General features: G+C 45.4%; 1 protein-coding gene across 4 annotated transcripts in view; it reads left to right on the top strand.

Annotated features, from left to right (window-relative positions):
• The first annotated feature begins 408 nt into the window (after window positions 1-408).
• LOC141097846 (probable pleckstrin homology domain-containing family N member 1) overlaps window positions 409-24,898 on the top strand; it is a 66,475-nt gene continuing 41,985 nt past the window's right edge. Inside the window, exons 1-3 of one of the 4 annotated variants that reach the window (XM_073585316.1) lie at window positions 409-553; window positions 984-1,291; window positions 9,567-9,642. In XM_073585316.1, coding sequence (XP_073441417.1) covers window positions 1,200-1,291; window positions 9,567-9,642 — 168 coding nt within the window. In that variant the 5' untranslated portion in view covers window positions 409-553; window positions 984-1,199. Of the gene's footprint in view, window positions 554-667; window positions 869-983; window positions 1,292-9,566; window positions 9,643-24,898 lie in introns of those variants that run through there. The other 3 variants (XM_073585318.1, XM_073585317.1, XM_073585315.1) reach the window with 3 other exon arrangements.

Genomic DNA, 24,898 nt, shown 5'->3' with positions numbered 1-24,898 from the left:
CAATGTACATGGTACAGGTGATATGAGTCAGTGACTGAATATGGGGAGTGAAGGAAAGATCTAAGACAGTGGTCCTGCTGCCTGGTGAACACCCTGCACATAGAAATGGAAATACGAGATGCAGTCAGATCAGTACAGGAGAAAACACAAGAAATTCAGTTTTTGAAAGATTAAGTTTCACCTAGAAAGAGACCATAAAGTTAGAGACAGCGAACAGACAGTCACAGAGGTTTTGTAATAACTACTGAACAAGCTTGGGCTGGAGCTAGACATAAAAGAGGATGCCCTGCTGGAACAATATGTGGACTGCCTATGATTGAGAGTCGAGAAATCCATGAGTTTTGCGCAGTCTCATAGACAGTCAGAAACAGTTTTTAAGGGTGGAGTCATTTCCCTCACCTACTGAGCCACTGTGCAAATGCACAACACTAGCATGTATTTCCTTATTAAACGTCTGGATCTTCAGAATCTTCTCAAAACTTAAAAAGTCTGAAATCTGTAATTGGTGATAGCTAGTCAAGATGACACTTTCTCTAAAAGTCCCAATTTTCAGGTAATCCTTTCATTTCTTAAATTGATTGCATGTTTCTGCTACAAAGTAATTCTCCACCCACGCCAAAAACAAAAAAAAAAAGCCACGGTATTAGGAAATACCTGACAGCCTTCGACTTGCAGAATTATTTTGACGTGTCAGATGCTATCACTCGCGGCTTACTGCCTGCCATGACATCTAATGACATGTTATGACCCTGCGGGACTCTATGGTGGACTTGGTCCCAGAGCCGGACGATCTAGTATGGCGACTCTTCCCGTGTGACGAGCTTTGGGGCGGCACATAAAGGGTTAACGCTGTGTCATTTACTCCTTTGTCAGTGTCTTTCTCCCTTTTTTTACCCTTGTCTACAAAGTTCTATTCTTTCCTGAAAGTGAGAACCTTGCTCTGGCTTCCCTCCCCCTCACCTCAGGTCATCTCATTTCTGCAGGAAAAAGAAACAAGCTGGAACTGAACAGGAAGCTCTCTCTCCATTTCACACTACCGGTTTGTGAGTTTTCGAGCAGATTTGTCTCTGTCCAGCTCCCTCCTTTCCTCACTGATGTGATTTTGAGGAGGAAGGATGTGTGAGGCAATGCCACATCTCCCCACATCTACTACTCGCCTATGTGAGGCTTGGTGACTGGCAGACGCCTACCATCAAGTCATGGGTTGCTGCAGCGTGACAGCGCGGGGTACCAAGGAGAACAGCAGTGATGGGCACGAAGAAGCGGAGTTGCTTCAAAGAGACGAAAGCAGGTACGTGTCCATTATCTTCTATTGGATCATACTTTGCTTTTTTTCTGTTTATTCCCATATGGCTGTAGCTAAGTTTTATATTTAATTCAACTCCTGGTACTTTATGGTAAATCTTCTGTGTTAAAAAAAAGTTTTCCATGTTCAGAAAACCACTGTCCCTGATCTACAGTGTATTTTAAAAATCAAGTTATGCTTTAGTCACCTCCCATCATAGGTTCAGTTCTGAGTCTCCATCGCTGCTCCCATGGGTCCAGTTCTGAGTCTTCATCACTGCTACCTGAGTTCAGTTCTGAGTCTCCATCGCTGCTCCCATGGGTCCAGTTCTGAGTCTCCATCACTGCTCCCATGGGTCCAGTTTTGAGTCTCCATCACTGCTCCCATGGGTCCAGTTCTGTGTCCTCATCGCTGCCCCCATTGGTCCAGTTCTGAGTCTCCATCGCTGCTCCCATGGGTCTAGTTTTGAGTCTCCATCGCTGCCCCCATTGATTCAGTTCTGAGTCTCCATTACTGCTCCTTGGGTCCAGTTCTGAGTCTCCATCGCTGCTCCCTGGGTTCCAGTTCTGAGTCTCCATCGCTGCTCCCATTGGTCCAGTTCTGAGTCTCCATCGCTGCTCCCATGGGTCCAGTTCTGAGTCTCCATTGCTGCTCTCATGGGTCCAGTTCTGATTCTGCATCGCTGCTACCTGGGTACGGTTGTGAATCTCCATCGCTGCTCCCACGAGTCCAGTTCTGATTCTCCATTGCTGCTCCCATGGGTCCAGTTCTGAGTCTCCATCGCTGCTCCAGGTGTCTGTTATTAACGTCACATTGACAGCGCTGCAATCAGTAACTACGCTCAAGTTAACGGCATGAGCAGATCAGAGACGCTAAACTCACTGATTGACTGCAGGGATATCGACGGGAAGTCAGCACTGCAGACAATAACGGACACAGGGAGCAGAGATGTAGAGTCAGCGCTGGATCCAACGAGAATGAGTAAAGAAAAATTGTTGATTTTATTTAAAAAAAACTGTGTTATGAATGGGTCACCGAGGAGGATAGCAGGCCCAGGCTAAGCCACAGAAAACCAGAGAGGTTGGTACCTAAGCGGATTGCAGACCCTGGATCATGTCCACACAACTAGCAGTAGCCGTGGAGCGTACCTACGATGATCCTAGATGCCTTGGCACAGCTGGTGAGCTAACTAAGCCTAAAGCAAGAAAGGGGAGATCTAAACTGCCCTGGAGCAGACCCCAAAGGAATAGATAGCCCCCAAACATATATTGTCGGTGAGACAAGATGAAAACACAAACACAGCCAGAAAAATAGACTGAGCAAACAATGGGGCCCACACTGACTAGGCAGGAAAGGAAAGGAAAGACACTGTCTGCAATCATGCAAAAAACCCTGCAAAAAGTCCAACACGTCTGATGCACAAAAAACACTGAAGCCACACGACTTCGCCCCACTATATCAGCACTCTGGTACTTTCTAAAAGCAAAGCAAAAAGAGAACAATATAACGGGACAAAACAGACTGGCAAATGCAGTAACATATGGGGAGGTGATTCAGCACAGCCCTAGCCGGAGCTGGCTGACCCGCACAAAGCAGAGATAGACAAAACCAGATCAAATGCAAACAGAATAGCAAATGAACCACTAAGCTGAACCATGCAGGGAAAGAGCAGGAGACATCAGACCTCAGAAGGCACAGGAAGAAAATCACCAGCAGGGATAGAGGGCGTCAGCTGTCTTAAATCCCAATCAGAAACCTCAGATCTCCAATCGTCTTCCTCATTATCAGGTGGCAAGCCTCTGTCAATCAAATCAGCTTCACTACCTCAAGTAACCACCAGAGGGAGTCCAGAAAGAGAACTCGCAGTCCCTCTGTCTATCTGACCAGCTTCACTACCTTCAGTAATCACCAGAGGGAAGCCAGAGAGAGAATTCACAACAAACTGCAGCTGGACAAGACGGGTTTCCCAAAGCTGGAAAATCCCTTTAAATGTAAGGGATGGGCCCATTTTCAACCCTCATGCCATCCAAATTCTTCCTCATTGCGATTCTATGGAGAGGAGAAGGGGGGGGGACACAGGATCCAATTCTGACCACTGCAATCTGACACTCATTACCTATCCTGTAGATGTTAATAATGATAAAAAATGACTTTTCCTACTTTTTTATTGGAAAAATATTAATAATACTAGTACTTTTTTAACAATTCAGTGTCTTGCCGTTCCTCTGTCATTCTTCCTAACATTAAAAAAAAAAATAGACAGCTAGGTGTTACCATTCTTCTTGTAAAAAGAGGCGTGTCCTTACACAGTCTAGCATTGTAAACACTGATTGGTCAATGTCAGATTGGGCAGGATCAGATCCCTACTGGAAACACCCTGTTGTCAATGTATTCCTTTATATCTAGTAGGAATATCAGACTAACGGCACAATGCAGGGTCTAAGAAAAATTGATCTAGAATCGTTATTTCATTAGGAATTCAAGTATTTAATAAAATAGGCATTTCAAGTGACATATCCGCTTGTTTTTTTGTTTTTCAGTGTGAATTTTCTTGCTTGATTTTGTCAGTGAGGCCATGTTGAGCCTCAGTGTCTATCATTGTAGAGTACATCACATTGATGCGCAGAGTAGAATCTTGTGCTGCAGATGTAGCAGATCTGAGTTTGTTTTTTGACATGTAACATAACATGATAATGTGTCACCAGGTGGCGTGGTCTTTTAAATGAGGGCATTTGTATGAATGGCTATGCTGAATTGATGGCTCATACAATAGGGGAACTCACTTTATCCATTAATATAACACTTAAAAACAAGAAAAAACAGGGAGGAGTTAATTATTATAATAATACATTACAGTGTTCCCTTGATAGAGCGTCAGGCGAAACCTGCTCGTGGGGCACGTTTATAATATAAAGTATTCTGCCTTATATTATTTTTTTGCATTTGTAGTGACATTATTATATTTATTCTTACGACTAGTTTATAGAATTCTATTTTATATTTTGCCATTTTGTACAAGTTTTTCTTATGTAATTCCAACATTCATACACTTCTTATAGCGTGCTGCCGTCTGTTTGTGAAATTTTGTGTTCCCTGTTCTTATTTGTTCTTAACTGTAATATAAAGGGGTGAAGTATTTATGCTGATTATGGAGCGTTTGTTCCTTTTTGTGAGTATGGGCGATTGAAGTAACTTAGTAACAGTCACAATAATGACAAAAAATAGCAAAAAAAATTGCAATCAAAAATCAAATTTTTATGATGAATATACTTTTTAAGAATTTTTTACTTCGCTGTTTTGTTTTTTTATTTGCAGGACTTTCACTTTTTTAAAAATAATCCTGAACTCTGGCAGTTTTCACTTCAGTTAATATTAGACAAATGCTTCCTGTTCTGTAGAGATCACTTCTCATTATCGTCACAAGAAAAGGAGGTTGGGAGGTTGCTGAGTGCATTGAGCAAAGAACATCACTGGAAATTTTCCCCCTTAACCACACGCTTTTCCCACCTTGTCTGATGATGGAGCATCACAGCAGTACACATTAAGGCACCTTCTGAAAGTGCTGCTTTTTTGAAGTTTCAGGAGGCTGTACTGTAAGCCCAGAAGATTTACCAACTCTTCAAAGAGTCCAAAAATTATCCCCCCTTTTTTGAAAGCATAGGAAAAATTTCAGTACAGGTGAAAAGATATAGATAACGTGATATTAAATATTCACATAGGTTATAAAACAGCTCACCTCTACATCCTCTCTGCACCATGACCTCTGCACAGATCACAGAGCATGCCCACAAACACTCCCCCCATAAAAAGTCATTAAACATCTCCTGACGATAGTTTCCTTTTCTCCATGTGACTGCTGTTAAGCAGATCTCTAGATTCTAATAGTAATAAAAAAGATCAGAAAAATAAAACGGCATTGTATAATTAGCAGGATACTTCTGGAGTATCATGGAGTGTCTGTTTATTTCAGCTGACTATGCCTAGGAGGAAACTTAGTGTTCTCCATGTGACTGTACTGCATTTCCTTGCCCTATTATGCAGAAGCAGTGATGGAGTGTATTGAACATTTGACCCTAGTTCTTCCATTCTTCTGAATTCTCCAGGAATTCTCCAGGAATCATGGCTATCACGATGTAATGGCTGACATAGGAGTATTCATTGTACGGCCAGGACAGGAGTTCTGCCGTCATATACACTAAAAAGTTTGCAATTTACAAGATATTTCTGCAACTTCAGAAGTTTTACCGAGTAAACAAAATGACACATTCTCGATTACACTGACCACATCTTATACAGATAGGAAATAGCGGCCGCCCCAAACTCGCCTCGTGCTAAAGCTAGAAGATGCCTATCACCCCACCCATCATGTCACAATCAAGCTACAGAACGGCTGGGGTGATATCTGGGCAGATGCGACTTGTTTGGCCATTTCTAGAAATGATAGCTGTTGCTACTTTGTACTCTGTATCGTTAGTAATCCGTGGAAGAAATAGTTTGATATATTTTGGTCTCTGCATTTTTCTGCAACTGTTCATAAATCCCAAAAAGGTTTAGCTGATGGAAAGAAAAAGTGTCCATGAGAGGGTTGTCTGAGTTAGAAAAAAAATTATTTTTAAAGTACAGTACAGTAAGTTTTAGGAAGGTGTGGGTGTGGAAAAAACTAGGAATGCCTTCAAAAATAGGTGTTAAAGGGAATCTGTCACCCTTTTTTCGACGATGAGCTGCCGGCACCACCATCAGGGGTTTATCTACAGCATTCTGTAATGTTGTAGATAAGCTCCCGATGTAACCTGAAAGAGAAGAAAAATGAGTTAGATTATACTCACCAGGGGGTGGTCCGGTCTTGGTCCGATGGGTGTTGCGGTCCGGCGCCTGCGCACTGTAGTATTCTGCTCTGCCCTCAACAGGGCAGAGCAGTGCGCCTGTGCCGGAGCCACGACAGGCAGCAAAGAAGAGGACGGCATCGTATGAAGATGGGAGGCGTCGGACCGGATGGCAACACCCATCAGACCGGACGCCGGGGTGAGTATAATCTAACTCATTTTTCTTATCTTTCAGGTTACATCGAGGGCTTAACTACAGCATTACAGAATGCTGTAGATAAGCCCCTGATGTCAGTGCCGGCAGCTCATAGTCGAAAAAAAGGGGTGACAGATTCCCTTTAATAGTCTATTTTTTAACAACGAAATGTAAAGTGAATGAACAAAATAGAAATCTCAATCAGTTCAACATTGGTTGCCACCCTTTGCCTTCATCAGTTCTTCTAGATCAACACGGTTTTTAAAGGAGCTAGACAAAAAGGTTGTTCCAAACATGTTGGAAAATCAACCCTAGATCCTCTTGTGCAAATTCTTCTGTCTATTGATGTAATCACATACAGACTCGATGATATTGAAATCGAGGCTCTGTGATGGCCGAATCATCACTTCCAGGACTCCTTGCTCCTCATTACACTGTAGATAGTTTTTAAAGGGGTTGTCTGGGCTTGAGTTTATAGTCCACAGTCACTTTATGTGGTTGCAGACTTTTGAATCCTCAAAGCAGGCGCTGGGTACGGACAGTGACCCGACCGCAAGTATGTGATTTGTACACTTCCGGCCGCATTACGACTAGACATATCCACCCTCGCTCCCTTCATTTGTATTCAGTGAGGCTGCTCACTTCTAGTTGGCAAGTGACTGCATGTAAGCAGATTAACTTGTGGTCATGTGACTGCCGCTTTCAGCGCCCATACCTGAGACTCATCACTTTGTGTGGTGCATGCAAGCTGATGATTCAAATATCTGCAGTCACTTTTATTGACATTGGCTCAATGTTTGGGGTCAATATCTGGCTGCAGAATAAATACGTAGCCAATCAGACGCCTCCTTGATGGTACTGTATGAAGGATAAGTATCATTATAATGTTTGATGGATACATGCAGGGCCGGACATATCATTGATGCAACCAAGCGATAAAATGGCCAAAGAAGGTAAGGGGGCCACTATATCCTTCCAAAGGGGCCATAGTCTGCAAAGGGCCCATGTACTGTTCTTGAACAGGGGCCCTATACTGTCTGTGTCCTTCAGGGAATAAGTGGGTCAATGGTATAATTTGAACAGGTCCTTTAGAGTCAGAGACACTCTTCGTAACCGCTCTCTATTTTGGCCAACAGATCGGGAACAATGGAGCCCCCTTGAGCAAGTACATGAAAAATGGGTATTCCTACACATTTAAAGCGGTACTCCTAAAAATTACATGCCAACTATCTACAGATGGAATAAAAGGGGCTGAGATCCCCCACCAATCATGAGCTTGGGGGTGCCAAAGTCCCCTGTGTGAATGCATCATTACTGAGCATGTGCGGCTACTGACCTATTAACTCTCTCTAACTCCTCTACACAATCAATAGATAGGCAATGGAACTGTGTAATGCTTCATTTACAAAGTGGAATTTGGGATCCCATCGTTATGATTTGTAGGGGTCCCAGCGTTCGGACCCTTATTGATCATGCATACATGTATGACTAAAGTGAACTGTTGTGATTGGAAGCAAAAGTGGATAAATGTATTAAAGGGGTAGGGATGTAAAAAAAGCAGAACATCCCTTTTAAATTTTGTAATTCCAAGGGGGTTGTGTCATCGTCTAGAGTCTTTGCCTGGTCAGAGGACCCTCATCTGCCTCAGTTCATTTACCTCTTGCTGTAACCGATGATTGATCTCAGTTGTCTTTTCATGTCTGTCGCTCCTTTATTAGTGCTTTGCTTTATGGCGATACGACACCGACTTTATAGAATCATTTTTCATACGCAGATGATGAATTGTATGAATGTTAATTAAGGTAATAAATGTAACACTAATTACCGCCGAGCTCATTTATCCTGCCGATCAGCAATGCCGATAAAAGTGACAGAAGCGAAAGACAACTTTCTCTTTTTGAGCTGAATTGTTATTTTGAAAGATAATTTATTTTATTATCCCCTCTGGGCGTTTCTGCAGTCCTGGGAAAGAAGTGGAATCTCAAGTTACAGGCAGCAGCAAGCGGTGAACCAGAAAGAAATGGAAGGATTTACACTTTAGTTTCTTTTTGACTTGATACGTTTTTAGGATTTTTTTTTTTTAATTTTTTGTTGCTTATAATCTTAGAAGGAAAGTTGGAATAAATTGTAAGTTTTCCATCCTGCTGTGTAGAAATTAATATTATTCAAGAAGCGAAAGAAATATGCCCAGCAAATCACAAAAGCTGCTATCTGCCTGCCAGGTTTAAAGGAATTTTCCAGGCTAAGAAGAAAAGTCTGCAGGAACTCTGTGAATACAGGGGAAATTGCACCATGTCACCATGTAGTTACATACAGTTCCTGCAGACTTCTCATTTCAACCTCCATTCTTCTGCCTCACTTAACAAATATCAAATTAAATCTGCCTATTGAAGTCTATGGGGGGGAGGAGTAGGGAGGAGCACAGCAATGAAACATGCAAAAATGGTGCTACTACTTTCTAGTAAGTGTCTTATTTTACCCAGATGCCGGATTCACAGCTGCACAGCTCAGTAGTGCTGTATAATGTCACCCATACTGCTGCTACTTCTGGACATGTGCTACAAAGAAGCAGGAGAGCAGGGGTCAGTCATATCTATGTGTGCTGTGTACATCCATTTTTTTCCAAATAATTGCAAGGGGTATGGTGTTGCCAAGTTATCAATTTAATAATTTATATCTAGAGAAACACCAGAGGAATGACACAGTGCTGAGGAGTATTTAACCCATTCTTGATATATGACATACAGTTACGTCATATGTTAGGTCCCTGACTTTGATGCAGGCTCGAACCCATATATTTCACTGCAGATGATGACTGATTTATTCAGCCATCATCTGCCTCTAACAGCTCTGGGTGGTGTGGTTTCCCACCCATGGCTGTTAACCTGTTAAATCCAGCTGTCAATCTCTGACAGCAGTATTTAACCCGTTCCGGCAGGAGGACGCGTTATTCCACACACCCATCAGCACTCCTGTGATGACTTTGCGGGGCGTCAATGGGTTGCCATGACAGTTGAGAGCATACTGAAGACCCCCGATGCCCCCATGAGATCGTCATTTTAGCTACACGTAACAGTGCTGATCGGATGAACGCAGCCTGAAGTCCCCTAAAGGGACTATTAAATACAGTAAAAGGTGATAAAAAATGTTTTTAAAATTATGAAAAATAAAAATAGCGCAAAAGTCCATATCACCCTCTTTCGCTTCATTAATAATAAAACAAAAATAAATCTGGATCTTACTTTATTTCTTTCTTTTACAGGAAACCATCAGCAGTCAGCACACCATGCGGTCCGTCTTCTAATGGAGGTCCTTGCTGCATACCTCAAGAACTGGCTGTGAGTAAACTAAACATCTGCCTTTAATTTTTTTTTTTTTATATTAAAGGAGTTGTCTGGTCAAGATATATTGATGACTTATCTATAGAGTTGAGGGAATTTTTCAAAATTCGCTTCCGAGTATGTTGTTTTTGCAATATTCGCCAAACATTGTTGGAGTCAATGGGAGTAGAAACGAACGGATATTTGGCACCAATAGGGAACCAATTTGGCACCAATAGGGAACTAATATAGCAAATTCAGATTCGGAGAATGATTCCGAACATATTCGCTCAACTCTACTTATATAGAAGACAACGTGACAATGGTAGGAACATGATACCCGCATCTGCAGTCATGATGCGCATCTTGACATCATGAATAGTGTTGAGCGATACCATCCGATATAGTGAAATATCAGATCGGATTGGATCGGACCGATACCCAAAAAGTATCGGATATCGCCGATTCCGATACCGGAAATCAATGCAAGTCAATGGGACAGAAATATCGGAATTAAAATATACCCTTTCTTTCCTTGTAGGTTAATTCTACATGAAGGAAAACAACTAATAATAATGTAGAATGTATTGGGGGAGGTGGAGGAGACATTAAAGGCATAGAGGTTTAGCCCAATCAAATGGAATAGTAGGAATAATTTTTTTTTTTAAAGACGTTCGGAGTTACAAAGATATTGACTATGTTAACCTTTTTTATATTTTGTCAGATATGTATGTTTCACTACTTCCATGCTCTTCACCTTCTTTTTTACTTCTCCAACACTATCTCCTTCATGATCCTCAGCAGCAGCATCTTTTTCATCAACTTCTTCTTCACCTTATTCATCTTCTTCTTCTTCACCTTCTTCCTATTATTCTTTTTTTTCACATTCTTCATATTCTTCTTATTCAATTATTATTCTTCTTCATATTCTACTTCTTCATCTTCTTCCTATTCTTCTTCTTCATCATATTCTTATTTGTGACAGGCATTCCTGTAGTTGTTATCTATAAAAGTTTGAAGATTACACCTTCCGTTCTGCCTGTCACAAAAGATTTACAACAGGATTTGCCCGCGTTCAATTTGGCCTGCAGCAGCAGGCATTTTCCAGGGGCACCACGAGGAGGAACGGACTCACCCCCATACACTGCTTAGTCTTCTTCTGCTTATAATTTAGATAATATCTTTTGCTCTGATTTTTAGTCTTATGCTTAATGTTCTTCTGCTTTTTGTTCCTCTGCTTCTTGGTCTTCTGCTTCTTGGTCTTCTGTCTCTTGTTGTTCTGTATCTTGGTGGTTGTCTTCATGTTCTTTGTCCTATTGGTCATATTCTTCAGGGTCATCTTTTTGGTCTTCTTCGGGATGGTCCTCCGGGTCGTCGTCTTCAGGGTCATCATTTTCGTGATCGTCGTCTTCTTCGGGGTGGTCTTCAGGGTCGTCGTCTTCAGGGTCGTCGTCAGGGAGATCCAGAGTGATAACCAAAAACCATTTCCAAAAGTTTGAATTTGGAAATGTAGCAGAAGGTACAAGAAGGCTGAGGGTAGCAGAAGGAACAAGAGCCAATGGCACTACCGAGGACCAGCTAATGGTACTGGAACCCTGTTACTAAGCAGGAGGTACCTGTGCTAGAAAGCACTACCAAGGACCAGCAGACATTGCTGGAACTCGGATACCGTGAAGGAGGCACCTAAGCCAAAGGCACTGCCGAGAACCAGCTGACGGTGCTGGAACCCGGATGGTTAGAAGAAGCTGCAAGAGCCAATGGAACTAGCGAGGACCAGCTGACGGTGCTGGAACCCGGAGGGCCAGCAGAAAGAACAAGAGCCAATGGCACTACCGAGGACCAGCTGACGGTGCTGGAACCTGGTTACTAAGCAGGAGGTACCTGTGCTAGAAAGCACTACCAAGGACCAGCAGACGTTGCTGGAACTTGGATACAGAGAAGGAGGCACCTAAGCCAAAGGCACTGCCAAGAACCAGCTGACGGTGCTGGAACCCGGATGGGTAGCAGAAGCTGCAAGAGCCAATGGAACTAGCGAGGACCAGCTGATGGTGCTGGAACCCGGAGGGGCAGCAGAAGGAACAAGAGCCAATGGCACTACCGAGGACCAGCAGACGTTGCGGAACTCGGATACCGAGAAGGAGGCACCAAAGCCAAAGGCACTGCCGAGTACCAGCTGACGGTACTGGAACCCGGATGGGTAGCAGAAGGTACCCATGAAAAACAAAGTTGAAAGGCCGCGAGCCGGCCGCAGTTACCGAAACCCACAGTCCTACAGGGGGTGCTTGTCCTATTGGCACTACGGAACCAGCCTTTGTTGCCAGATCCCGCAGCCCACATAGGAAGCCCATAAACTGCAGGCACCATAGACTCGGCTAACCCGACCGCAACACGACAGGACAGCGTATTGGTGGCAAAGTGACATTGACACTACCCGGAAACAGCAGGCGTGCTGGAACCAGGCTGGGCAGGAGGGAGTACCCTGCCAAAGACACTGCCGAGAACCAGCTGATGGTGCTGGAACCCGGAGGGGAAGCAGAAGGAACAAGAGCCAATGGCACTACCGAGGACCAGCTGACGTTGCTGGAACATGGTTACTAAACAGGAGGTACCTGTGCTAGAAAGCACTATCAAGGACCAGCAGACGTTGCTGGAACTCAGATACCGAGAAGGAGGTACCTCAGCCAAAGGCACTGCCGAGAACCAGCTGACAGTGCTGGAACCCGGATGGGTAGCAGAAGCTGCAAGAGCCAATGGAACTAGCGAGGACCAGCTGATGGTGCTGGAACCCGGAGGGGCAGCAGAAGGAACAAGAGCCAATGGCACTACCGAGGACCAGCTGACGGTGCTGGAACCCGGTTACTAAGCAGGAGGTACGTGTGCTAGAAAGCACTACCAATTACCAGCAGACGTTGCTGGAACTCGGATACCGAGAAGGAGACACCTAAGCCAAAGGCACTGCCAAGAACCAGCTGACGGTACTGAAACCCGGATGGGTAGCAGAAGGTACCCATGAAAAACATTCCAATGTGGACAGAGCAGGAGACATTGCCGGACACACATCAGGGGATCAACTGACGTTACTGAACACCAGTAACACAGGAACAAGTGTTCATTGTGCAGACGACACTTCTGAGCAGCAACTGGCGGTGTTGGAGGCCAGGGTAAATTCTAGAGACAGAGTGGAGCCAGAGGCCTAATTGGAGCAAGTTTGAAATCAGTAGTAGTGCGAATGTGGAGGCAGCAGTAGACATTGCCGGACACACAGCAGGGGAGTAGCTGGCGTTACTGAACCCCACTAACACAGGAGCTTGTGTTTTTCTCTGTGCAGACGGCACTTCTGAGCAACAACTGGCGGTGTTGGAGCCCAGGTTCAATCAGGGTTTAGGCTGAGGCCTAATTGAGGCAAGTTTAATATCTGATGTTGGGATGAATGTGGAGGCAGCAGGAGACTTTGCCGGACACACAGCAGGGGAGCAGCTGGCGTTACTGAACCCCACTAACACAGGAGTATGTGTTTTTCTCTGTGCAGACGGCACTTCTGAGCAACAACTGGCGGTGTTGGAGCCCAGGTTCAATCAGGGTTTAGGCTGAGGCCTAATTGAGGCAAGTTTTATATCTGATGTAGTTTGAATGTGGAGGCAGCAGGAGACTTTGCCAGACACACAGCAGGGGAGCAGCTGGCGTTACTGAACCCCACTAACACAGGAGCATGTGTTTTTCTCTGTGCAGACAGCACTTCTGAGCAACAACTGGCGGTGTTGAAGCCCAGGGTCATTCTTGGAGTAGGCTAAGGCTGAATTGGAGCAAGTTTAATATCTGATGTTGGGATGAATGTGGAGGGAGCAGGAGATATTGCCGGACACACAGCAGGGGAGCAGCTGGCATTACTGAACCCCACTAACACTGGAGCATGTGTTTTTCTCTGTGCAGATGGCACTTCTGAGCAACAACTGGCGGTGTTGGAGCCCAGGGATTACTGTTCAGGTGGTAGAAACATGAACACAACAGGAGACCTGGATACTGTTGCCAACCAATTATTTATTCTGGAAGAGGACTGGCAAATTCTGGCAAGATCCAGGCCTTGTTCATTTTCAGAAAAGTAAGCCGGTCAACGTTATCGGAGGATAGTCGCGTGCGACGGTCTGTTAGTACACCACCTGCGGCACTAAAGACGCATTCCGATAATACACTAGCAGTAGGGCAAGTCAGCACCTCCAATGCATACTGGCTAAGCTCTGGCCATGTATCCAGCTTAGAGACCCAAAACTTGAAGGGGGAAGAGCCATCTTGGAGTACACTGAGAGGGCAAGACATGTAGTCTGTCACCATCTGACGGAAACATTGCCTCCTGCTGACTGGAACCGTCTGTGATGATGTAGACATTTGTGGCAGGCACACAAAACTTTGCCACATTTGGGCCATACTGGTCTTGCCTTGTGCTGAGGCGCTGTCTCTGCTCCCTCTTTGTGCAGAGCTTCCTCCACTGCCTCGATGCACAGAGCTGCTTTGTAAAGCACTAGCAGCACTGCTCTCGGGTGGAATGGAGAACATGATGGAATGCACCAGTGTGTCTTGGTACTCCCGCCAGTGGCGTATCCAGGGGGGGCAGCTGGGGCAGTTGCCCCGGGCGCAGGCAGCAGGGGGGCGCAGTCGGGCCGCCCGGCCGCCTAATGCAGCGGTCGGCAGTGTCTCTCCCCCGGCGGCTGCGTTCTGCCGCCCCCCGTCCTGTGTGTCGGCGGTTCTCTGTGTCAGCTGTCAAGCTGACAGCCGACGCAGAGAAGGAGGCCGCGCCGACTCCCAGGCAGCAATTGTACTGGCGTCTATACAGACGCCAGTACAATTGAAGCTCTGACCGCCGGGCCAGAGCGACGTCAGCAGCGTGATCAGGTCATGTGATCACGCTGCTGACGTCACTCCCCGGCGCCCAGAGCAAACGCTGGTGGTGGTAAGTGTGCTCCTCTGTGGAGCTGAAGAACCACCGAAGATGGGAGATGGGGGTTAATGAGTGGGGGGTTAATGGGTGGAGATGGGGGTGTTCATGAGTGGAGATGGGGGTGTTCATGAGTGGAGATGGGGGTTAATGAGTGGAGATGGGGGTTAATGTGGGGAAGGGGGTTAATGAGTGGAGATGGGGTTAATGAGTGGAGGGTTAATGAGTGGAGATGGGGGTTAATGAGTGGAGATGGGATTAATGTGGGGATGGGGGTTAATGTGTGGAGATGGGATTAATGTGGGGATGGTGGTTAATGTGTGGAGATGGGATTAATGTGGGGATGGGGGTTAATGAGTGGGGGGATAATGAGTGGAGATGGGGGTTAATGAGTGGAGATGGGGGTTAATGAGTGGAGATGGGATTAATGTGGTGATGGGGGTTAATGTGGGGGGTTAATGAGTGGAGATGGGGGTTAATGTGGGGATGGGGGTTAATGATTGGGGGGTTAATGAGTGGAGATGGGGTTAATGACTGTGGGGGTTAATGAGTGGAGATGGGGGTTGGATGGGGGTTAATGAGTGGGGGGATGAATGAGTGGGGATGGGGGTTAATGTGTGGGGGGATTTGGAGTGGGGGTACATAATGTGTGGGGAGATTTGGAGTGGGGGTACATAATGTGTGGGGGGATTTGGGAGTAGGGATGAGGGGTTATTTAATGTGTGTGGGGGATTAGTGATGGGGGATTTGGAGTGGGGATGGTATTTAATGTGTGTGGGGAGATTTGAGGACACAAAATGAAGAGTATGAGGAAACAGTATGGGGGTTGGGTGCAGACAGTAAGGGGTGCGAACGGGTGAATGTATGTGGACACAGCATGGGGAGTTGGGGATATGTGTGAGCAGACAGTATAGAGAGTGAGGGGGTAAATATATGAGGAGACAGTATGAGGAGGGAGGGGAATAGTGTGAGGAGACAGTATATTGCAGACATTTTTATTTGGGAGCATTATAATGACACTTCTATCTTTAAGGGGATCGTGTGGAGATTTGCTGCAGAAGACCGGAGAAGATGGAAGTCTACAGAGACGGCTGTGGATGAGAAAACTCATCATGGGGTCTGGACAAGATGAAGAAAAGGAGAACGACTGTAGAGACGACGTCATCTATAAGGTACCTGGATGTAAATGTTATTTGTGACACTGACTAAGTCTCATGTTTTTATTTGTTAGGAGCATTACAGGGGTTGTCCAGGTTTGTGCTGAGTCTGCAGACATTCTATGTGACTGCAGACTTCTGAATTCTCACAGTGCTCACTGAACGCTGTCAGGATTCTCTTGTGCTGGTAATTTACATACATGCGGTCACATGCTGACTAGACGTGTGTGGCCTCACTCAATGAAAATGAACGGAGCGAGTCCGGGCACGTCTAGTCGGAATGTGGCCAGAAGTATATAAATCACATACTTGTGCTGACATGACTGTACATCGGCAAGGGAGAATCCTAAAAGTGTGCAGTGCATTCGTTGTGAGAATTCAGAAGCTGCAATGTCAGGATTCTGCTCTGCAGGTTCCAGTGTCATCACATGGACACTTCACTCATATGCGATTTTCATAGTTATGGTCCTGTGACAACGAGCTTCTCTTCCTGCTTTCAGTTTTCTACTGAACATTAAGAGCATTAGGGAGAGCAGCTCGTGGGTACATGGCTAAGTGTGCAAGTCGCATATGTACTTGGGGGGGGGCGCCGAACCAAATTCTTGCCCCGGGTGCCAGAAAGCCTAGATACGCCTCTGACTCCCGCATTTTACGCTCTCGGTTCAACGGTGTTATGAGGCTTTGTAAGTTGTCCCGGTAGTGAGGATCTAGGAGTGTTTACACCCAATAATCAGCCGTGTTGAGAATGTGGGCGATGCGGCGGTCGTTTCTCAGGCACTGCAGCATGAAATCAACCATGTGCTGCAGACTCCCAACTGCCCAAGAAACGCTGTCCCCTGCTTGAGGCGTCATCTCTGCCTGCTCTGCATCACCCCACCCTCGCTCTACATACTGACTACTAGAGCATTGTGTACCTCCCTCCTCTGGAGAGATGTCTTACTCCTACATTTATTCCTCCTCATCCTCCTCACAAAGTGTCCCCTGCCTAGGCCTTTGTGAGGAACCACGTTGCGCAGACTGTCCAGAAGCAGATGGCATTTGTGACTCCTCATCCTCCACCTCTTCCAGAACCTCCTCCCTTAGTGCTTGCAGTGTTTTTTGAAGCAGGCAAATAAGGGGGACAGTCATGCTGACTAGTGCATCATCTGCACTCACCATCAGTGTGGAATCATCGAAGGCACGCAAAACGTGGCAGATGTCCTTCATAGAGGCCCACTCAGTGGTGCTGAAGTGTGACCGGCGCACAGTGCGACTTGTTTGCGCCTGATGCAGCTGGTACTCCATTACTGCTGCCTGCTGCTCACACAACCGCTCCAACACAAGTAACGTTGAATTCCACCTGGTGGGTAGGTCACATATGATGCGATATTCCGAAAGGCGGAATCGGCGCTGCAGAGCTGCAATGCGTGATCTTGCCATGCTGGAACGCCCCAAGTGAGCGCACTCTATGCGGACCTTGTGCAGCAGTGCATCAAGATCCGGATAGTCCCTCAGAAAGCTCTGCACGACCAAGTTGAGCACATGTGCGAGACATGGGATGTGAGTGTGGTTGCCTAGGCCCAGAGCTGCCACCAGATTTCGGCCATTGTCACAGACTACCAAGCCTGGCTGGAGATTCGCTGGCACAAACCACACGTCGCTCTTCTGTTTGATGGCATTCCAGAGCTCCTGCGCTGTGTGGCTTCGATTCCCCAAAGAAATTAATTTCAGTATGGCCTGTTGACGTTTGGCCATGGCTGTGCTCATATCGGGTAAGCGTTCACGGGTCCATGTGGAGGTAGACTGTGACGGCTCCTGCAGCACTGATTCTGAGGAATTGGAGTATGAGGAGTCAATGTGTACAGACTGGATTCCTGCAATCCTTGGAGTTGGCAGAACACGTACAGCGCCACTCTCAAGATCTGTACCTGGCTCCACAACATTGACCCAATGGGCAGTGAGGGAAAGGTATCGTCCCTGTCCATGGTTACTGGTCCACGCATCGGTGGTCAGGTGGACCTTGCTACTGACGGCGTTTAGTAGCGCATGTTTAATTTTTCCCTCCACATGCTTTTGCAGGGCAGGGACGGCTTGCCTGCTGAAATAAAAGCGGCTGGGCACGGTGTATTGTGGGTCTGCCAATGCCATGAAGTTACGGAAGGTATCAGTCTCCACCAGTCTGAACGAGAGCATTTCAAGGGCCAGTAGTTTTGCAATGACAGCATTCAGAGCCTGTGCTCGGGGATGGTTTGCCGAATATGGCCGCCTTTTCTCCCATGCCTGTGCTACCGATGGCTGTAGCGTGGCCTGGGAGTGTGAGGATGATAGGGAACGTGGTGCTGTGGGTGGAATGTCACTGGGTCTCTGGACAACAGTGCCAGAGGTTCTTCCATGGCGATCCTGTGAGGAAGCTGAACCAGCTGTGTGTGAGCTGGAGGAAGAGGCTACAACACGAGCTGAAGAGGTGGTAGGTGGTGCTGTAGGTTGGCCTACGTCTTCAGTGTGTCTTTGTAACTCCACCACGTGCTTCGTCCGCACATGTTTCCACATATTTGTGGTATTGAGGTTGCTGACACTTCCCTCTTTTGAATTTATGATTACACAGCTTGCATTTGACAAAGCAAATGTCATCTGCAACTGTGTCAAAAAAGGACCACGCACTACAAGTCCTGGGAGTGCCTGTTTTGGGTTTTGGAAGAGGAATGCTCCTAATGGGTGCCGAAGTGGAGGCTACAGGCAACCAAGTCTGCCCCCTCCCTCTCCCTCCTCTTTTGGCCAATCGAGGAATCTCTTCCTCAGAGCTGCTTCCACCACCTTCCTGTTCCTCCCGCCATGATGGGTCAAGGACCTCATCATCTACACTCCCCTTTTCAAACACCTGCTTCTCCTTGGTAGTCTCGCCAGCACAGTACGCACCAGAAAGTGGCACCTGAGTCTCATCATCTGATGCATACTGAGGTGTGCTGACCATAGGCACTGGCCCACCCGCCTCTTCAGATTCAGAGAGACAAAGCTGTTGCACATCACTGCATACTCCCTCTTCTTCACATTCTAGAATGTTGCTTGGCTGGCCCCCTGTTTCCAAGCCAAGAGATTCAGAGAACAGAAGTAGAGATGGCTCCTGCCCAGGGCTCTCTGACTGCCTGGACAATTTGGCAGGTGGTGAAAAGCCAGATGTTGCTCTTCAGTGCTCTGGTTCTGAGAGGATGTGGAAGTAATTGAAGTCGATGCGTTAGCTGCCATCCATCCGACAATGGCTTCAATTTGTTCGTCCCGCAGCATTGGGGTACGGCGAGGTCCTACAAAGCTGCTCATAAAGGACTGTTGCCTGGTAAAACTGGGGGATGCTGAGTCACTGGTGCCTGCAGCAGGCACAGAATCCCCACGTCCTCTCCCTGCTGAAACTCCGCTCCCACGACCACGTGCCTTATTCCCTGCCTTCTTCATCTTGGTAGACTGATAAAGATAGGAAGAAAAGTACAAAGGGGGGGCTTAGTGTGCTTATTCCTGAACTGCTGCTAACTGGTATAAGAAACACTAATTTTTTAAAGTGTGTGGACTACACTTTAATATGAGCTAATGTGGCCTACACAACTGTCAAATGGAGTGTTTGGTGAACTTTATTTACGTGTTTTTTTTCAAAAAAACAAAAAGGATGTGACCAAAGATGTGAAAGCAATAGTATCACAAACTTTTTGGAGCTATTACAATGCAGGAAGGTAACCTACAATGCAAAAGATGAGGCTCCAAAAAATAAGCTAATACTAATCTAGCTGCGGCTGCAGGGCACAAGCCAGAAAAAAGGCTCCTCTATCTACTCCCATATAGTGTTTGCAACCAACCAATGTAGATGGATGCGGATGGAAGCACACTAATAGGAGAAAAAAATCTGGAAAAATGAGCGCAATAAAACAAAAAAAGGACTATGTATGAGGCAGTGACGCACGCTGAGCGGACTACAACCAGAGGTGGCTGCAGAACACTCTACAACGTGAGCTGCACTCACACACAGAGACCTCACAGACAGCCATGAACAGTGCAGAGAACTGGGCACTAGCACTGAAAGGCTGCAGAAAGGCTCCGCTGTCTACTCCTATAGTGTTTGCAACCAATATAGATGGATACGGATGGATGCACACTAATAGGAGAATGAAAAATGAGCAGCAATAAAACAAAAATAAATATGTATGAGGCAGTGACACACGCTGAGCGGCCTACAACCAGAGGTGGCTGCAGGACACACTACAGCGTGAGCTGCACTCACACAGACCTTGCGGACAGCTGTGAACAGCGCTGCAATGCAAAAGAAAGCTACAGTGATTGTATGATCTCCCCGTGTTTGCGTGGGTTTCCTCCGGGCACTCCGGTTTCCTCCCACACTCCAAAGACATACTGATAGGGAATTTAGATTGTGAGCCCCATCGGGGACAGTGATGAAAATGTGTGCAAACTGTAAAGCGCTGCGGAATATGTTAGCGCTATATAAAAATAAAGATTATTAATAAAGATTATTATTGATAATGTAGCCTGGGTAAAGCACAATATTATATAGCAAATCGCTATCTCTAACTGTCCCTCAGAGTTTTGAACAGCAGCCTGTCCCTAACTGAATTCACAGCAGAGTGAACCCTAAATGGCGGCTGCAGCTTTTATAGGGCATCATGACATCATTTCAGCAGCCAATCACAGCCATGCCATTAGTTAACATGCCTACATGCCTAACAGGATGTGCCCACACTTCTGAGGATTCCTCATTGGCTGAATCAAATCAAACTGGCTCATAGCATTATGGGAACTTCCGATTCTGGTATTCAATATGCAAAAAGTATCGGAACTCAGTATCGGAATAGCAATACTGCGAATATCGGCCGATACCCGATATTTGCGGTATCGGAATGCTCAACACTAATCATGAATGATGTAGTGACCTTCCCCATCCTTCGACAGAACAGTCCTGGGTCTCATCAGAGCTGGAAGTCCAAAGACTTCAGCTTGAGCGGCAGGGATCAGAAGTTGCCACAAGGACTAGAGGGGTGACAGTGAGGAGCGGAAGGGCTGCAGTGGTGAGCGGTGAGGTTTGAGTATTTTCTTTTTTTTAACGTCTTGTGTTTATTATGATTTGGGGTCTTAGGAGACCCCAAAGTCCAATAAGGGACATTACATTTTTGGCAAATAACTTCTCTATGAATCAAATTTCCTTGGAATTCAAATTTTGCAGATCAGCTCATCTCTATTGCAGACTTATATTCAAAACGAAAAGTAGTTCATATCAACCAAACCAAATGTCTACAAATATCTGAAGGGCTGTCAGAGTGTAGAGGGATCATCAATATACTCATTTCCAAATGGAAACACAAGAATCAATGGAATGAAACTGAAAGGCAGAAAATACAGATTAGATATTAGAAAAAGCTTTGTGACACTGAGGGTGATCAATGAGTGGAACAGGCTGCCAAGAGAGGTGGTGAGTTCTCCTTCAATGGAAGTCTTCAAACAGAGGCTGGACAGACATCTGTCTGAGATGGTTTAGTGAATCCTGCATTGAGCAGGGGGTTGTACACGATGACCCTGGAGGACCCTTCCATCTCTAACATTCTGGGATTCCATGAAACAAGAGCCCCAGCTGTAGAGAGCACTGTTTGGGGGTTCTTGCCACTCATCAGTACAGAGCAGGGTACTGGTTGGCTGAAAGACATATTGCAGAGGGGGGATAAGAGCTCTCCGGACCGATGTCTATTCAGGGTACAGAGAAATTAAATTCTCTGATTTTTCAAAAATAAGTGAACAGTAAAAAATACTAGAATAATCCACAATGAGCTTTTGATCATCTTGAAATCCAAAGTCATCTCAGTCTTCCTCTTTTATTTCTGATCAGGAAATATAACTTGGATGTTATAACGTACAGCACAATGTAAAACTTCCTCATCCCCAAAGTGACAGGTCATGGAAGGATAACAATGCTGTGTCTGTCCTACATTGGAACACAGCACAGACTTCTACAAATATTTATCTAAGCCGCCTAAAGTTTCAACTTCATAAAGGCCTTTATGTAAAGTTTTCCCCAACACAGAAAACTTTTAGTGAAGAAAAGGGCAGCGGTAGCAGAAGCGATCGTCGTAATAGAAAGAAATAAAACGATCCATTCTTTCTGATTCCAAAGCGTTTTGTTAATATGTGAGATTTCAATGTTTCTTCTGTCTGATCTGCATCAGATTATTTGTCCTTTAAATGAAGTATGTCAGCAGGTTTTTTTCAATGTAATCTGAGAGCAGCATGATGTAGGGACAGAGACCCTGATTCCAGCCATGTTTCACTTAGTTTATAGAGTGACACAATCCCAGTTTTCTCTATGTCTGTGGGTCTATGTGCCGGTGAAAAGCATGTTCAGCACTACGATGGCATCTGTGTGCTGTGTGTATCTAACACTGAAAAGGATAGAAGAAGCTTTGTAATGTACTTATTAATGTATATAAATGTAAAAAACACAGATGACACACTGAGGGTAAAAAAAGGTTTGCAATAAACCGCTTGTTAAAATATTTAACCGTTCTAGAAATATTAAGGCTATGTGCGCATGTTGAGTATTTGCTTGCAGAAATTTCTGCAAGGTTTCTGCATCTCTTGGCAGGAAAATGCTGTGCAAAAAAAGTGTCTTTTTGCTGCATTTTTGCATGTGTTTTTTGTATGCATTTTTGCATGCGTTTTTGTACAGCAATGAATGCTTTTTTGAGCTAAATAAAGATATTAAAAAAAAAAAGTTTTGTGATGTAATTTCTTGGTTCAACACCACCCTTTTAATGCTGATGCAGTAGCAAGCCTTGGTGTCAGCAGCTGAGCTGTCATTGACACCTAGCTCTAGGTAATGAAAAGGTGTCAACTCGACACCCTCATTACTAGCCGATAAGTAAACTCAAACGCACAATCATAAACACACACATTGTCACCAGCCTATGTAGGAGCATTAACAGAACAAAGGTACATATGTTGTAACCAGACAGACTATTAATTTTAAAGAAAAAAATGAAAAAAAAATTATGTGGGCTCCCGCATAATTTTAATAACCAGCAGAGGGAAAGCCGACGGCTGATGTTAACAGTCTAAGAAGGAGCCAATAGCCATAAAGGTTCCCAGGCTATTAATATCAGCTCATAGTTGTTTGCTTAGACTTTACTGGCTAGTTTACAGGGGGATCCAAGAAACAAATTAACAGAGTCCCCCCATAAAATCTAACCAGCAAAGGCTAGGTGAACTGCTGCGGACTGATATTAATAGCCTAGGAAGAAGCCATGGATATTGACCCCTCCCAGACTAAAAATATCAGCTCTCAGCCACCCCCGAAAAGGTGTATCTATAAGATGTGCCAAATCTGGTACTTAGCCTCGCTCTTCCTACTTGCCCTGTAGTGCTGGCAAGTGGGGTTCATATTTGTGGGTTTGGTGTCACTTTTGTATTGTCAGGAGACATCACGGATTAGTAATGGAGAGGCATCTATAATACACCTATCCATTACTAACCCCATAGTGATAGTGTTTAAAAACACAGACACCCAGAATAAAGTCCTTTACATGAAATAATGAAAACACTCCTTTAATAATCTTAATTAAACCATACTCACTGAATGCCTATTCCACTGACGCCAATGTCTCCTAATAATAATAATAATCCACAATACTTCTCACCTGTCCGCAGAGTAGGTAATCCATAATGTCCCTCGACGATCCTGATCACTTTGAGAGCAGTCACATTGGGAAATGTGACCACTCTACAGGCCGCTGGCGATACACTGACAGGAGATGATTGCTCCCGCAGTGTATCACTGAGCTGCCGTGAGAGAGTTCACCGGAGTTCATCAGCTGATGAGCTCTGGTGATCTCCCTTACAGCATCACTGCTGCATGGGAAAGTTCTCACGCAGTGGTGCCGTGAGAGCATCAGAGCTGATGAACTCTGGTAAACTCTCACGGCAGCTCAGTGATACACTGCGGGAGCGATCACCTCCTGTCAGTGTATCGCCGGCGGCCAGATAGAGCGGTTACATTTCCTGATGTGACTGTTCTACACGTCAGATCGCCGTTGGACGCTCAGGATTACGTGGACTACAGTGGACAGGTGAGTATATGTTTGTTTATTATTTTACATTATTTCTAGGACACAAGGGCATCGGGGATTGGGCGTTAATGTGAGTATAATGTGTTTTTATTTTTATTTGCATCTATATGTAATTTTACTTTTTTTTTTTTTTACTGTGAACACAGGTGCCGGCAGGTGATACTACTCTCCGATCAGTGGCACCTGCTGTCAATGTTATGAGTGACAGCGGACATAGCCTGATGGGAGCAGTAGTCTCATCCGCCCACGCTTGGAGGTGAAAGTCACAGCTATGGGGTCACGCTGACATCTGCCAGCATGATCCCACAGCACTCTGACTGACAGTTTGAGGTAGCGTTAACACGGATTGCATTCACAGCTGACAACTGACAGCATGATCCCGCAGTGCTGTGACCGACAGTACCGGTGGTAGCGTTACCGCGTGTGACATTCACAGCTGCAGGGTCACGCTGACATCTGACATGACCCTGCAGTGCTCTTGACCGATGGACTTACCGGCGGTAGCGTTACCGCTGATAAGAACCTCCACACTGGTATTTCCCATGCTGTCACACAGATGACAGCATGGGAAACATCATAGGAAGCCGTTAAAACGCAAGACAAAAACTCAGCAAGTCTGCAGCAAATCTGCAAACACATTTATACCTGCATTTTTGCTGCAGATTTGACTGACTCAGTTGAAGTCAATGGGTGCGGAAACGCTGCAGAAACGCAAAAAGAATTGACATGCTGCAGAAAAAACACACTGCAAATACGCAAAGAAATTTACTGGTCATGTGCACAGCACTTTAGGATTTAGGATTACCATTGAATAAGCTTGCATAAGGATTCCATAGCTTTTTTGGCTCATTTATGCACAGAAAAAATGCTGCAAAAACGCATCACATAGCACATAACCTAATACTTTTCTCTTTTTTTTACATCTCGTTGCCTTGGAAACCGACCACCACTTCTAGAAGGCAAAACATGCTCATTGCTTACAAACTCTATTCTATTGAGCTTCTAACGGGTATTTTGAAGTGCGTTGAAGTGTGCCGTTTTCTCCTGAACCCAGCCAGCTTCAACGCAGTGTTTACTAAACACTAACAGTGGTCGGTAAC

The sequence above is a fragment of the Dendrobates tinctorius genome, unplaced genomic scaffold (genome assembly GCF_039654945.1).
Source record: "Dendrobates tinctorius isolate UK_male_01 unplaced genomic scaffold, ASM3965494v1 ptg000086l, whole genome shotgun sequence".
Classification (NCBI taxonomy): Eukaryota; Metazoa; Chordata; class Amphibia; order Anura; family Dendrobatidae; genus Dendrobates; species Dendrobates tinctorius.
The sequence above is the reverse complement of the archived record's forward strand: the minus strand, read 5'-3'. Positions and strand labels throughout refer to the sequence as shown.